The sequence below is a fragment of the Anarrhichthys ocellatus genome, unplaced genomic scaffold (genome assembly GCF_004355925.1).
Source record: "Anarrhichthys ocellatus isolate YVR2014 unplaced genomic scaffold, GSC_Weel_1.0 scaffold58, whole genome shotgun sequence".
In the NCBI taxonomy this organism is placed as follows: Eukaryota; Metazoa; Chordata; class Actinopteri; order Perciformes; family Anarhichadidae; genus Anarrhichthys; species Anarrhichthys ocellatus.
In genome coordinates, this window is record NW_022280088.1 from 598621 (window position 1) to 610970 (window position 12350).

Below are 12350 nucleotides of genomic sequence, written 5' to 3' on the forward strand. Positions count from 1 at the left end.
TTAGAGTGACCATATGCTTATTATGTGTTTGTTTGCATTGTCTTCCTTCGCTTTCTCAGCAGCTCTTTTGTTGGCAACAGTGAATGTCTCCGTAATTATTTTTAGGTTCAATACAAACACCTACACCTTGTAGCCTACAATGTATATGCACAGCTGTATAGTTTTCATTTCTGGCTTATTGTCTCCAACTAGCACCATTGCAGAATTGGTTCTTCGCTTTCAATGTGGAGGAAATGGGTGAACAGCCTCTCTAATTACACTTCACCCACTGACACTAATTTACATACAAACACAATCGCACTCCAATCCAAACCTTCATTATCTCTGGTTTCCATTCTGTAGGGGATGATATTCTGGCTGTTATGTTTCATTCAAGCACTGTTTCTCAACACCACTGCTTCATTACACTAACTGAGAGCTACAAATAGGGTTTCCAGTGAGATGGTACTCTTTTTCAAACTGAGGGTGACTAAAAGGAACATGATACAAGTATGAAAATGGGTTTCTCAACGCTCTGTGTTCATTATGTGCACTGTCTGTGTATGTGTGTGTGTGTGTGTGTGTGTGTGTGTGCCCCAACATCACCGTCTAAGAGGTGACAGCACAGCTGTGTGTCTGTCTTGCTTCGGGTTCATACACTTTCTTCACGCTTCGGACTAGTGTTCTCACTCTCAAACACACACCATATGCACACACACACGAAATCAACTCTATTGTAAGGCCATTACAATGTGAATGAGGGGCCCACCAGCACCACTGAGATGAGTGTAAGTAAGTGCGTGTCAGCGCAAATAGGTTAGAGAGATTGATGGACTAGTGCAAAGGGAGAAGGGAACACCTAATCAAGTTAAAAACACGGTGTGATTGACATGCTGTGCTTGGTTGATTGACATTCTGCAGAAGTAGGCTTAATGGGGCTGATTCACGAGCGGGTGAACATGCACAAGATCAGAAATATATTCCTGTATTCTTTCCCATGCTTGTTACCATTCCAGATTATGTGAAAATTCATTTTTTTACGACCGGTGTAGTCTAAGTGTTCCACTTCCTTTTATCCTTGAGTACTACAACTTGTGCAAGAAGCGAAGAGAGAATCAGCCAGGCGCGCCATTAACTTGCACCGGTGAGTATCCGCGCGTGACATCCCTCATCTGACAAACAACTAACGGGCCGTGAGCTTTTACCGGGGCCAGTGATCGGTGATGCCCGAGAAAACGGCTGTTTGTGTCAATCAAAACCGAGTCCCCCCCTCAACACACACACACACACACACACACACGCCCTCCTCTGTCTCTCTCTCTCTCCCTCGATGGCCTTTGCCTCTACTTGTGTAGGCGCTCTTAAACCGGAGCATTTACGCACGGCATTCAGTCGTTGACGGGCTGGCTGATATCGGTGCTCCTCCGTCTACACTCGCTGGCTGATCTCCACCTGAAAGAGCGGAGATTAAGGGTGAAGTGAGGAGAGCGGGAGAGAGAGGAGAAGACAGCGGGGGAGACGAGAGAAAGAGAAGAATGATGACAGGGGGGAGGAGAGCCGATCATTCCGGCTGTCCGCATCTGCTGCTCTAGCGGAGGGTAGTGAGTGAGAGAGAGAAAGAGAGAGGGGGAGAGATGGCATATCGCTTAAGCATCCAAAACACACGGGAGTGGTTCGCCACCGAGACCGGAGCCCCGGATCCACCCGAAGCAGCACCACACTCGCCGCTCTCCCTTCACGCTTCTTCTCCGCACGGCAGCGCCTCAGCCTCGGCCAGAGGTAAGTGGGCGAGTCGGTGCTCCTTCTTAACATAAACTTCTCCGGCAGAAAGCGGGATGTAAAGTCTCTGGAATTATCTGCCGTTAGTTTGAGTTCATCTTTCAGCCTGACAATAGCCAGTGGTATTTATGCTACGGGTTGCTTTCTTTTTCGTTACAGATTTAACCGCACAAATAGCATATTAGACTGGATTGATTACCATGATTGTGTGTTGGTCCTGTTTTTTAGTGTACACGATACGTAACACCACGACCCTTCATTCACTGTTATTAATCTAATTTAATTATCGTTGGATGATTTTCCCATGGCTTTCAAAAATGATTGCAGTTATAAATAACAGTAATTTTTATTATTATGACCTGACCTCTCACTGAAATACAAAAAAGACACTATTCATTTTGAAGTTGAATACATTTGGTTTACAATTTGTAATTTTAAAATGGTCCCAAACTTTTTTTTTTCCCATGAGTCATTTAACAAAAAGCACCAACACAACTAGTAGGCCTATATTTAGCTTTTATTAATTTTGCATGATTGAGAATACCATTTAGTTATTAAAATGCCAAGATGAAAACTTCCACGCAAACTCACATGTGTTAATCCAATTCCAGCGCCCTCCTGTGGGTCCTAATAGTGAGACACATGCATACCTCCAGTAACAAGTTAAATGGGCACTCACTTCTAGTTGAGACGCTCAGCTGTAAGTCAAATTTTATGCTTTTCCTCATTTAACAAATCAAAACACCTGTTTGAATTAACCTAAGAATAAGAGTAAGTGCACGCTCTTTTTCTTGGTAGACTCCAGGAGACAATTTCCTCCACACTTGTACAACTCGTAACACCACAGAAACTATTTAAGAGAAGTAGTGCAGCCATTGAAGTAACAACTTATTTATCAAAAAAATGATTATTTTCTCCGCTGTGTTGGCTATAAAGGAAAATACTAAAAGTTCTTATGTCTTTCGGTGTCATATTTAAGGAATATAGCTGTCCCTCCTCTATGACCTTCTCTTTGCATTTGTTATCTAAAGGCAAGGAACAAGGAGAGAAGTGTGGGGAACGTGAGGGAAGACTATTGATATTCAAACAGACAGAAGGAGAGAAAGAGGTGGTGTAGACAAGATAGAGAGAGGGGGAGAGTGAGGCGAAGAGCGAAAAGAGAGAGAAAGAGATGCTGTGGGATCTTTTCTTCTCCCTGGCTCCGGGCACATACATTAAGATGCTAATCCTGGTCTTTTTTGTCTCTTTCTATAATTCATTGCATTTTGTTCCTCTCTGATCGGTCTCTCTTATTCGTGCACTTTTCTCTTGCTCTCCATTTCCTCTGTACTGTCATGGGCTCCCCCCGGATTAGTGCTCCTAGCGAAAGGATTCCAACTCTAATTTTGTGGTATTTCAGATGATTAGGTTCAGAAATAGGACAGAAGTGCACAGAGTTTCGCGCAATTATAGGAATTCTCCGTCGAGCTTTATGGGACTGATTAGTTGAGCTCCCCTCCACCTCCCCACACTACCACATTAACACAGAACCAGCTGTTGTTTATTTGTGAGGATTGACTTTTGTCTTATGTTTATGCTTTGAAATGTGATGTCACTTTGTGTGTGCGCGCCAGAGGTTGTATAAGCCCTAAGGATACAAGTTGTTGTTCAATCAACTCTGTAGTTACCAGCTGTGCCCTCACATTCCCTAGAGTTGCACAACCTAGGTACACGCACACCCGCGAGCACGTTCACATGGAACTAATGCATACTATTCAACCTTGCCCAACAAATTCACTCTTTCTTCTTTTCTCCTTGTCCCCGTTTTCTGCAGGCATTAATCATCACTCCCTCCTTCTCTGCATGTGATTCCTCCGTGAGGATTGGAAGGAGAGTACCTCGACTGCATTTCCTCAATGAAGACCTTTGTTCCCCAGCATCCGGCACAGCTCCCTTCTCCACCTGCCATGGTGACATGACACACCCCTGAGTGGCTTTGCTCCTTTGTCGAACACCCAGACAATCTCTTGGGCTCCTCAAACCCCCAAACTCGTGCACGCGCTCTCTAGGCTCCAGCATACTGAAAAAGACATCTCCCCCTCCTACGCACAACACCTCCCCACTTCGCGATGACGGTGGCCGTGCGATTCCGTCGCCACTTGCGTAGGCTCCTGCTCCTGCTGGCCTCCTGCTGTCTCCTCTCCCTCCTCCTCTCTGCTTACTTTCTGTTTACAAACTCCTCCCCTTCCATGCAGCTTGGACAATCCCCCGAACCTGCCTGCTCCCAGCCGCTCTCCCCCTACCATCAACTTCCATACCCGTACCCCCCTAACCCACCTCACACACATATCCACACTGATCCAGTTGTGCTGGTGCTTGTGGAGTCCCAGTACTCCCAGCTGGGTCAGGACATTGTGGCTATATTGGAGTCAGCACACTTCCAGTTTCGAATGGAGATTGCCTCAGGAAAGGGCGACCTTCCGCCGCTGACAGAGAAAGGTCGTGGCCGATATTCACTCATCATTTATGAAAATCTATTAAAGTATGCACATGCAGACACATGGAACAGACAGCTGTTGCATCAATACTGCACTGAGTACAGAGTGGGCATCATAGGTTTCTACCGCTCCACAGAGAACTCTCCACCTCTCCTCAAACTCAGAGGCCTCCCAGTGGTCCTTCGGACCAACCAGGCACTTTGGGACTGCTGTGTGGTGTCTAGTTCACCTCTCCTCCACCTGACCAAGCCCGGCACAGATCGAGGGGCTTTACCTGGGGACGACTGGACCTCCTTCTCCTCCAATCACTCCACCTACCAGGCTGTGCTGCATGCACGGGCCAAGGAGGGTGCAGGGACAGGTAGTGGCGATAATCCAGGGCCTGGCTTTAGTTTAGGCCTACAAGCCACTGTGGTGCAGGACATGGGACTATATGATGGAGTGAGGAGAGTGCTATTTGGCCAGGGACTAGGCTACTGGCTCCACAGACTCATCCTGGTGGATGCCATCTCCTACCTCACAGACAGGAAGCTTACTTTGGGTCTGGACCGGCACATACTGGTGGATATAGACGACATTTTCGTGGGAAAGGAAGGGACACGTATGAACGCCAAGGATGTGAAGGTATTGAGGGTGATGGGTGTGTGATAACGTGCATTGGAGCAAGACAGAGTGGAATATAGAGAATTAATTATTGTGGGGTCAGTGATGTTGGATTATATTTTCAATTCCGCTTCTATCAACTTCTAAAAACAGTAATTGATGGCTGTGCAGTGGTGAAAATATGGAATGTTCACTTATTGCTGTGTAAGTCTGCAGACACCTCAGCAAAACATTTTACCTGGAGTGTATTTTTGAGGATTTTAGCTTGGGCACAGGTGTGCCAAAAGGGTATTTAGGTAAACGTTTGTGTGTGTGTGTCTAATGTCTGTGCGTGTTGTGTGTTGGGGTACAGCGAGAGGCTATTTATCTCAAATGGAGGTTTAGCCAGAAGTAAAGAGGCCATTTAAGGGAACAAAGGCGTGAAGTGAAAGAGAGAAAGCGAGGTAGTGAATGAGCCTGTGAAAAGATGAATGGCACTTATTCCTCTTTTCCCACGTTCCTCCTCTTAGGGAAACTAAAGGAGAGTCAGCCATGCAGCCCGCCTCTCAAGACACCTATTGTTTCAACACACACGCTTGCATGAGCAAACACACACACACACACACACAATGCATAGACATATACATATACTCAGACCTCCTCAAATAATTAAATTTGCATACATTCAAATTCATTCATACCGTAATTTCTGTAGGAATTTAAAAATATAATATATTTCAATATAGGGGCAAAACAAACTTCAGGTTTACTGGGGCAAACAAACAGAAGTGGATAAAACAGTTCTACAAAAATAACTTTGTTTGAAATCAGTGGTCGTATTCTCCCACTGTGTCCTCACTCTGGGCCATTCAAGAGAAACTAATTGTGTTTGGTGGGTTTTTTAATGTGTTTGGAGTCTGTGTGCGTGTGGGACTTTAAGACGGGTGAGATTTATGCTGCTCTGCGCTGATGTGCATGAGCTAATCCTGTCCGCCCAATATACATGGTAGGGAACTGTGTGTGTGTGTGTGTGTGCGTGTTCGAGTGTTTTCTGAATCACTACTTTAGATTAGAATGTCACTCCCCGTCAATGGTTGACACCTGTCCGTGGCTGAAACTTGGGGAGAAGATGAGAGGAATGGGGAGGCTGAGAAAACAGGGGGGCAGTGTGTGGTGAAGTGGAGAGGAATTCCACCTTTGAATATAAAAAAGACTCTTGAATCCAAAAAGGATAAAGGAATGCATATTCACACACACACACACACACACACACACACACACACACACACACACATATACACACACACACACACACACAGAGTGCACACACGCATTCACAAAATGAGCACACAAGTGCTCTCTAGTTGGAGTTTTCATTTTAAGTCTGCCTGACTCTTCAGCTTTGTAGCATAAATATACATGAGGATGAACCAGTGCCTTAACAGAAGGACAGGGAGATGGAGGAAGAAGGGAGAGGGAGGTGGAGATAGAGAGGGAGAGGTAGAGGGAGGGAGAGAGAGAGAGGGGCAGAGAAAAAAAGACGAAGACGTGATGTCATTTGAAACACACACACTCCTTCCACATTTCTCCCTTCTCTTCTCTTTGCAATCACAGCTAGAAAGACTGGAGGGAGGGAGGGGAGGGTGGAGTATGGGACCTCGGGGAAGAGCTAGCAGCTAATTTCAGAGAATACTCTCTGAAATACTGAGGGGAAATTGGGAAGCAGAGGAGGGGAGCAGGAATATAGTGATTTGTAGCAGCCCCCAGGTAGAGTTGTCAGATTACTGTTTGAACAAGGCTTATGTACAGTGACAAGTGTGTAAATCTTGTAGGTCCACAATTATGTGCATCAACTAATTTATCTCACTGTTGTCTAAATGTATTTTATCTTTGTCGTGAGGCAGGGGTTGTTTGATTAGTAAATCCATGGATAGTTTTCAGATTGACCCTTCAATGGAACTCTTTCCCCTCCAGCAGAGTGCCATTGAAGAGCTGTTGAAAGGATGACTCGTAATAGATGAGCAAGTGTCAAATGCACATCTAGCGTTGGGTGAAGGTGACAGCTGAAAAGAGGGTTCTTCATTTTAATAAAAATGATTAATGCATGTGGAATCCGGGGAATTATTTAATCATGAAAGCAAGACGCTTGCACCAAGTTAAGTTGAGGTTGTGTAAAATCGGTCTTAGGTTAAATTTGGGTCAGAACAAACTGACTGATGGCCATGATGACATTACAAAAACAGGTTTATTCCACAAATCTACATTTAAGCAAGATACCTCTGCTGTGATGACATCTAATACCATTCTTTCTATTCTAACACTGCAAAAAAATAGATTTTACAATAAGCAAACATCCGTCACAAGACACCACAGCACAAACGTATCGCGGTGAATCATTAGGAATGGCACACAAATTATGTGAAGATGTAAATCCTCTCTCATTCCTGGTGCTTCAAAAATAACTTATGTCTAACACACAAGTATGTAACAGGATGTGTTATTGACCAATTAGTAGGACAAGGCGTTTGCAGTGCCAATGTTACAAATCCCCTCTTACCTCTGTAAAGCCAACATTCAATCTCCTGTCTCTCCTGGAGTGAGACAGAGAGACAGAGAGAGAGAGAGGCCAATTAAAATGCCTCCCTCCTTCTCTCTGCACTCTTCATTAGTCTCACCCCACGAGTTCATCTGGTGACAAACAATACCTACACCCCCTCCTATCGGTGCGCACGCACACTCACACACACAGCTGTATTCCCTCTATTAAAATGATTCACAGTGAGGCACCTCACGGATGACATTTCTCAAAATGAGGGATGATGCCAGTCAAAAACTCCCATCAATGATTTGCGCGTGCCGGTGCTTGTGTTTTTTTTAATTCATGTCTGCAGGTTTTCCCCTCTTCTCTGCCTCGGAGTGGTTGTTAGGGAGGTGTCCGGTTCTCATCTTCAGATCCCTCTTTATCACCTCGTCCTTCCTCCTCCTCCTCCACTCACCTTCCTCACCCCCTCCTTTACCCGAGTCATTGATCACCATCTCCAGCCTATTTGTATTCCTCCCTAAGCCTCCCTCTCAACTCGTTGGCACTCTTTCCCTCCACAAAGTGTGTTCTGTAGTGGTGTCATCTCAGTTGAGGGGGACACCCACATGTGAACACACATACTGTACATGAAGCCAAGACACGCACTCTGTTAGGCTACATTTACTTGAACTGAATATATTTAGCATTCATTATACAGCCTTTATGTATCTAAAGGAAGGTAGTCGCTCAGTGATATGCACAGTTACCTCATACTCGGAACCATTCTGTGTAGCATTTGCAAATTATCCTCATGTTTGTGTGGTTTTCTGTTGGATGGATTGTTATGTCAAAGGAAATCCCCTGTATTTTGCACATTTTATGTTGCTGCAGTCTCTTGTTCTCCATTAAAGGGATCATTTGCTAAATAAGATTACAACTTGCATTTCCAAACACACAGTGGGACAGGTGCTCCACTTTCATTCATTTGTTTTATTTTGCAAGTCAAATAATTTCTAGGAGGTTGTTATTTTACATATTATTGCATTGCACTGAGTTTGGGACATTTGAAATGAAGAGTGTAAAGGCTAAAGTGTTTTTTCATGTTGACATGATCACTTTGGTCAGGCAATAAAATCTGGCATCAAATTGAAAAGAAAACAAAACAAAAAAAGGAATTTCACAAAATGGGCAATATTCAGACGTCAAGGAAGGTTTTTGGCATAAGAGTCTGTAATTTATTGTGCAGTCCTACTTAGAGTTAATATTTAGGCTAATTAAGTATGATGCCATTGATTCAATGGAACTGAGCTCATTCCATATCCGACCATTACTTTGCCAAGTAATGAATAAAAGGCAAACACTGGAGAAGATATGTAAACGACTGCAAGCAGACAAAGAAATGTGAGAAAAGGAGATGATTTTGGTCTTTTGTTACATTAGGCATACAAATATATATATATATTATGTAATTTATTTAATACTTGACAAAAATTGGCACCCTTGAGAGGGAATCTTAGGTGGTCTTAATGGGTTTTCAAGTGACAAAGTTGCAGGTGGGAAAGTGAGAAAATGAGATGACATATTCGATGGCAGAAAGGAACAGAATATTGTTTCCAGCACGATGCGTCCTGACATCTGCTTTCACCCCCCCCCCGATCTGAACTAGTAAAATTAATCTGATCACAGTCAGCCCTGCAGGGAAGGACACATTTTCGTTACACTAGAAAGAGCAAAAGGGCTCATTTGTGATGAAGCATCTTAATAACTTTTTTTTGTTTAGTGAAATTTGTCAGTGCTCTTGATTTTAGTCAAATTAACTATCAGAATGTGGCAGTTTGCCACGTATTTTCTTCCTCAAAATGAGGCAGGTTTTGTGGTCACAGCAATCACTGAAACTCAAAATCCTTGAGGGTCTGCCAAGTAGAATTTAGTGTAAATAAAGCGATGCCAAAGCAACCACAAGTACCTTGGATCTGTAAATGCAAGGCAGTAGATGATTTTGTAAAATTCTCAAATACAAAAAGCTACCCTGACTTAAATCTGACAAGCGAGACTGAAAGTGAGACTGGCAGTGAGGGGAAGAGTAAGCAAAAGAGAGACTGGCATTAACTGGTAAAGTACTCTCCCTGCTCATCAAATAGAGATGCCTGACCCAGTTAAATGTGCTGGTCTGGTGTTCACATTACATGCACAGATACACACACAAACACTGCACTCATGTAGATGAATCAAGAACTTTGACCTTCTTTTGCAGAAAAATGAAACCCCTTCATTTTTTTATTGTTCCTCTCATCACGCCTTCAAATCCGTTTGCGCATAAAATCTCCCTCACAAACATTTATAATTACTTTTGTTCTTTTAGATCTCCCAGCCAGGCTTAAGGTTGTGAAAAGAAAAGAGAAGAAATGGTGCAAAGGCGAGAATGACAGAATGGGGATATGGTGGGGAGGTGGTTGGTGTAAAGGGTTTGTGAAAGGCAGTGAATGCCAGCTGTCCAGATGCCTGTCTCCCATCTGTTTGAACCCCAACATCTAGCTGGCACCTCTTCTAGTGCTTACCACACACACACACATTCAAGAACACAGAAACACACACACCCACTGTCGCTCTCACGCATGCAGAAACAAACTGGCATTACTTCTGACACTAGCAGTGTTAGGCAGCTGTGGGATTAGGCACAGAAATGAGGGCTATCGCTAACCGCTAATCCATTTGTGTGTTTACCTTCATCACTAGGATTGTCAAGATCTCTCACATGCTACTAGTCCCACCTCCTGCTAATCGAAATCCCCCCTTCTCTCTGATAAAGTATCTCTTATGGCCCATTTTAAAACCATGTCCAGCTTTGAGCTCAGCATCCACTGGACAGATTGGCTCCATATTGCTCAAATCCCTCCATTCTCCCGGATCTGCTGCCGTTACCCTCAGAAAAACAGCAGGAGGGGACTTCATTGTCCCTCAGAGCCAGAGGTAGGGTTTTGTCATATGCTCAGTGCGAGTGACTCTGTCCAAGAAGTGCACTCCTCATTATTGCTTGGCGTAATTTGTACCAGCAGTTCTGCCTCACCATGATGATCAATAGCAGTGCTACCATTGCTCTCAATTCTTGAAAGTAGGGTTTCTGAGAACAACATCCCGGTCTTTAGTTTAAGGGCAGTAAACTACCACAATTTGCCTTGTGTTTCTTTTTTTGTTGACTCCGGTGTTAAGAAACCATTGCATTACCATTGTTGTGGTTATGGTATCCTGATATGATTGTGCTATGAATATTTTGCCAATAATGTGCACTTTATCCCTGTTGTCTGGAGAACCTCTGGATAGGACACACATACACTGAGTTGACAAAATGAAATGTTATTCAAATCACAAAGGCCCTTAAGCAGCCAGTATACTTACTACAGAGATGCTCGTGAGATGGTTAAAAAGCTTTGAGAACCCACCTCCCCTGACATCTTTCTGACAATTCATACTTCACACAGTGATTGGCCAGATGTGTGGAAGTTCTCTCTTTGCTCTTCTTTTTGTTATTCTTTACAAAACTGTTTTTTTTTTTCACTTTTCACACAAACACTGGAGTGCAACACTATGAATGTATAGCAAGAGGAAATGTGTGTCATTGTTCCCATATTTAAACAATATTACCTTACACTTCAATGGAATCAGTAATCTGTAAAGTGTATTTATTAAATGTAGTGCACTGCATTACACATCTTTGCAATCTTCTCTGTAGGGACCTGAAACTTGATTGTAAAGGCTGATCCTTCACCGTGAGCAATTTGTTGCTTGTGAAAGTTTCATAATCAGTGTTGCGGTTGATAACAGAGAGTGTTTTGTGAATTGGCGGCTGAACAACAACTTCCTTGATGCCAGAACTGTCTAAGTTCACATTACCCCTTTTTAAAGTTTGCTGGATTTGCAAAACAAGCTTTAGAAATGTTTCTTTGCTCACAATGGCATTACTGCGCAATTAAAACATAACTTTTCCAAGAAAGATATGAAGGTAACAAAATATTCACCGTCACAGCACAAGGGTTAAAATCATGCCAAAGCATCTGTAGGGTTATTTGTGGCTCCGAGTCTCAACTGACAGATCACAAAAATTGGTCATTTACGCGACTGTTCTGTTTTCTGCTATGGATGTAAGGAAGCAGAATACAAATGAGGTGTTTAAATTAATACGCTGCACACTTGGACACACTTGGACACACACCTACGCTGACTCTCACAGATACCAGCATATGTTAACAATGCATTTCGACCAAGTGCATCGGGGAGTGTATATTGAGTTACAATGCAAAGCATTCACCTACAAACTTAATTTGTAGCTGAAGTCTTATGTCTTTGTATATATGTATGTGTGTGTGTGCGTGTGTGTGTGTGTGTGGATAAGATGTAGAGGATGTCACAACAGAGGAGACAGGGGATCAGATTAGGGAGCAGTGCACATCTGTCAGCATGCGGCCTTCTTCAACACCATTAGATTAGAGCTAATGAAGACACTGTGTGCATGTGTTTGTATATTTGTTAGTTTGGGACGTACACACACTCACACACCGAGGAGAAGAGTGGCTGAAAAGAGACACAGAGAGACTGCCTGGAACCAATTCCTTGCTCTGGCATCAGCTGCTCAGGTCTCTTAAATCAGGCAGTGTTCCTGGGGATCGATTAAAAGCAGCGTGACAAAGATTGGTAATAGAGATGTGGCGCACAGCCCAACAGAAAGACCCAGCAGACTGAAATATACAGGGAATTATAGGAGTTTCATAAATAAACAAAACATTTGTGGAAGGGAGAAGTGCAACGATAGCAAGAAGACAGGGTGGGAGAGTGCAAGGGAAAGCGATCTTTCCTCCATGCCGCTCCAGCCTTCCTTTCAAATTAGAACAGCCCCGTCTCCTGAGAATGTGACATTTTCACGGAGCAAGCGAGAGAGAGAGAGAGACGGAGGTTCAGAGAAGGGTGGGTGGAGGGGGGTGGAAGACAAATGGCGAAGGGGGGGGGGGGGGGGGGGG

At 43.8% G+C, this 12350-nt stretch overlaps 1 protein-coding gene across 2 annotated transcripts in view; it reads left to right on the plus strand.

The window, feature by feature from the left end:
• Positions 1 to 1238: 1238 nt before the first annotated feature.
• The window catches only part of ndst3 (N-deacetylase/N-sulfotransferase (heparan glucosaminyl) 3), a 41710-nt gene continuing 30598 nt past the window's right edge, over positions 1239 to 12350 (plus strand). Inside the window, exons 1-2 of one of the 2 annotated variants that reach the window (XM_031871389.1) lie at positions 1239 to 1758; positions 3572 to 4859. In XM_031871389.1, the coding sequence (XP_031727249.1) occupies positions 3867 to 4859 (993 nt within the window). In that variant the 5' untranslated portion in view covers positions 1239 to 1758; positions 3572 to 3866. The remainder of the gene's footprint in view (positions 1759 to 3571; positions 4860 to 12350) is intronic. The other variant, XM_031871390.1, reaches the window with a different exon arrangement.